This window comes from Linderina pennispora, assembly GCF_002104995.1.
Source record: "Linderina pennispora strain ATCC 12442 chromosome Unknown DL89scaffold_180, whole genome shotgun sequence".
Classification (NCBI taxonomy): domain Eukaryota; kingdom Fungi; phylum Kickxellomycota; class Kickxellomycetes; order Kickxellales; family Kickxellaceae; genus Linderina; species Linderina pennispora.
The window spans coordinates 11,867-15,477 of NW_024468428.1; the positions used below are offsets into that span (position 1 = coordinate 11,867).

General features: G+C 53.0%; 1 protein-coding gene across 1 annotated transcript; it reads right to left on the minus strand.

Moving 5' to 3' along the window:
• Window positions 1-1,887: 1,887 nt before the first annotated feature.
• On the minus strand, window positions 1,888-2,931 carry DL89DRAFT_253128 (glycoside hydrolase; the record flags this gene model as incomplete). Its single annotated transcript, XM_040885186.1, has 1 exon — window positions 1,888-2,931. One exon carries the CDS (start codon window positions 2,929-2,931, stop codon window positions 1,888-1,890), a length of 1,044 nt encoding a protein of 347 aa, XP_040738996.1.
• Window positions 2,932-3,611: the final 680 nt, after the last annotated feature.

Here is a 3,611-nt window from a genome sequence, read left to right on the forward strand (position 1 = left end):
GCTACCTATTCGCATTTTCCCATGCCGGTCTGCGTGATCCTCCTGGTGGTGCGTCCCGGACCTTCCTGTGCTGACAGAGCAGAGCTCCTAAAATATTTAAATCTCCGCGAAGGCTGGTAGTTCCTTGTGTTCCGTCTGCATGGTTTGCTCCTGTCGTGCAGAACAGATAAGACGAAGGAGTCATAGGCCACCACGGCAAATGGACATTTGCTCATTCTTCCCCTTCTCCCTCTCTCCTGACTATTTATGGTCCCGCCCTATATCTTTTGCTCCTTCCCTATACCTTTGCTTGTCTGGCTTTTATACACTTTCTTTATACAGGTTATGCCATGGTTCCTTCAAACTACCTGCACCTTTGCAGCAGCGACATACTGCGCTTAATCGTTTCCAGGCTTCTGGAGTCTCTCGACAAGCAGTACCACAGTGACCCAATCGAGGGAGTTCGCCAGCTAACACAGTGCTTGGCAGCATCTCACCTTTTGCGGGAGCATATGTTGCCAGTCTTCGGCACAGCCATCTGTATAGATCTGTCTCTAAGAGAGAGGTCACGCACCAACCTGCCCTTGCTGGCAGAGTACCATGGTAAAGGGGTTGCCCCCAGCCGTGTGCTGGTAAAGATTCGATCCAACATTGAGCGCCTGTGCGAGGAACTGGAGGAAGCGGGGCTGGGTAGTCGCCCATGGCCATCAGTAAAGATATGCACGCTCTACGGGTGCGACGCGAACAGCCGACTAGAGTCGGCTGGATTGGCAGTGTCCGATCTGGAACTTCAGCGGTATCTGGGTACAGTTTTGCCAAACCTGACAGATATCTCGAGCATTGGAGTGCAGAGCGTGTTTCCAAATTTGGTCCTGGCACAGCCGCATATGCGCGGCACAGCACACCACATCTGGGGCTGTCGTATTGCACACCAAGCGGAGTTATCGCGACTGGTGTTGTGCCAGCCATTAATGGACAGGGGGCAAGCCAGCCAGTTGACAAAGCTGGTGGCTGCGTCGCTGGTATCTCTTGATTTGCACAACCTGCACCCATCAATTGGGCTGAGCCGTCTATTCGCAATGACAGGGACCAGGGAGCGTGTCGAGTTCCAGAATCTGAAGGACCTGCGGCTGCACTTTCGCTGGATTTCGTCACACCAGGCAATCAACTGCGGCGACGAATTCCGCGCACCGCTGTTTCCGAACCTGCAGACACTGGTCCTCGATCCATCAGAGTACGAGTTCACCGATTTCTTGCTGCTCTTCGCGCCCGCACCTATCTTCAGGCTGGAAATCAGCTACTCGGAACGCAGCATGCAGTTCGACATCATGCCATTTGCCTCGTTGCGCCAACTGAATGTCGCTCTGCGCAGCGGCTATTCGGACCGCTACCCATACAACCCTGCTGAGTTCCTGAACTGGATCCTGTCGTCGAATCCGCATCTGACAAGTCTCGAGGTGTCGTTTGCGCATATGCAGGTTGTGTCAGTTCCTGGCCGTATTAGGTGTAAGCGCCTTCGCCGGTTAAAGATTGCTCGAGCGTCGTTCCCAGTGAACCAAATCCTAGAAATACTGTCCGAGCTGACTGAACTGCAGGTGCTGTGCGTATGCGTTCACGACAGCACTACTGGGCCGAAGAAAAGTCAGTGCCTGGTTCCTTTAGATACCATGCTACAGTCCCTCGAGGTCACTGCTGTTCGTGCCGCTGCCTGTGCTGGGATCACTCAGATAGCAAGCCGGATCCCGTCACTGGTCAGACTAGTCATGGATATTTGAAGGTTTTGGCATCTCCTCAATGTGAATTGATTTTGATAACTCCTACACAGCAGCGTCCAAAAATAGAAAATGCTTTTCATGGCTACTGGGAAGGCATTTCCTCTGGTGTTGAGCTAGTGCCTGAGCCTGTTCCCTATGAAGGGGCCACTGCTGAAGAAGCTGGTGTTGAGGCACTGGCACCACAGTTCATGCTGGTCTTGACCCAGGTAGCGAGCTCCTGCACATATTCTCTGTTGTTCGAGTACCAAGATGCGTCCCAGAGCATGATCCCACCAAAAGTTGACGAGTAGTTCGAGTACAGCTGCGTGATATCAGTCTTGAGTGTCGATAGCTTCAGATATCCGTTGCCAGCAGCAGCCGGTCCGGCGGGCAGGCCGATGTACACCTTGGAGTCGGGGTTTGGGTTCTTCTTCGCCAGTGTGTCCCAGCTCTTGTAGTCAAAGTTCCACTGGTTGTCGATGTTGGCCAGGTTGCACGGGTTGTTGTAGAATTGTACGTAGTTGTTGTCGATCCAGGCGTTCCGCAGAGTTGAATCCAGGTTGTAGTCTGGGTAGACACACTGCGGAGCTGCCGAGATGACATACTGCTTCGAGGCGCTGGCAAAGTGGGTGCGCAGCTGCGAAATGAATCCAGCATACCCGGTGTGGTCGCCTGACTCGATATCAAGATCAATTCCGTCGAGCACAGCATTGCCGTATGGCCTGTAGTCGTGCGATCCGCCAAGGAACATGTTCCAGATAGTGTCTGCAAACGTCTTGCCATCAGCATCGCTTGCCAGGCCGTAAGAGTAGATGCCGCTGCCGCCCAGCGAGAGCACAATCTTTATGCCCTTGGCCTGGCATGTCTTGATGTCGGCACCAATATCCGGGCATGTCAGGGTGTTTGTGCCGTTGAATTTAGTCTCGCAGTGGCCGGCGTGGTTGAGGACTGGGAGGCCTGAAGTGTTGTAGTTTGTGACAAAGGAGAGGTTGATAATGTCGAAGGTGTCGCCTTGGCAGTACTTGGCGAGGTCCTGTTCCCAGTGGTCGGGGTCGTTGAGGTGGCTGCCACCCCAGCTGTTCTGGCCCCAGTAGGTAACAACGTTATTAGCACAGGTTGAGCTGTAGGCGGCGGACGCAGCAGCAGCCAGGACAGCCAGTGCTAGCAGGGTACAGTGACGTGGTTTAAAGAGGATCATGGGTTTATTCGGCGTGAATCTGTGGACAAGAAAGTGCGGCTAGCGCTTCTAGGCAATGTACAGTTAGAAGAGGCATTGGCTTAAGTACATTGCCATAAACGGGCTTGCCGGTACCCACAGTATTTGCAATATACGACAACACCATATAAACATGCCATTTGGCATAGGGAAAGTCCAGATCAGTATGCCTCGCCACAAACACGCATACAAACACAGCTTTTTGTGCGTTGGATGGTTTGGATGCTGTTTATAAACAAGGCTATTTGGGCATTGCTCACCCATCTATTAAAGGAAGGCCTCAAAGAGAAGGATTCCGAACGAGAAAGTGCCCTCGCCGAGCACAAACCCGCTGGCCAGAATAATAACCAGCATTCCAATCTTCCTGCGGTACAGCTGCTCCTCCGCCGCACTAAGTGCATGTGAGCGACGATTGCGTGCAACCAAAAACTCGGTGACCGCTGCAGCCGCAATTGCGCCAATCGCGCGCATAAGCGTGAAGTTCGGGGTGTTGTAAATACCGATGGCAAAGGCTATTCCGCTGGGCCACCACCGCTCAACAGTCAGGGTGCTGACAGTAAAGCGTCCGATCTGCCACGATCTTTTGCCCGACTTTGTAATCAGCAATAGCAGAATGGGCAGCACAACAAAGATTGCAGAGAACACAGCAATGAACGGCCAGA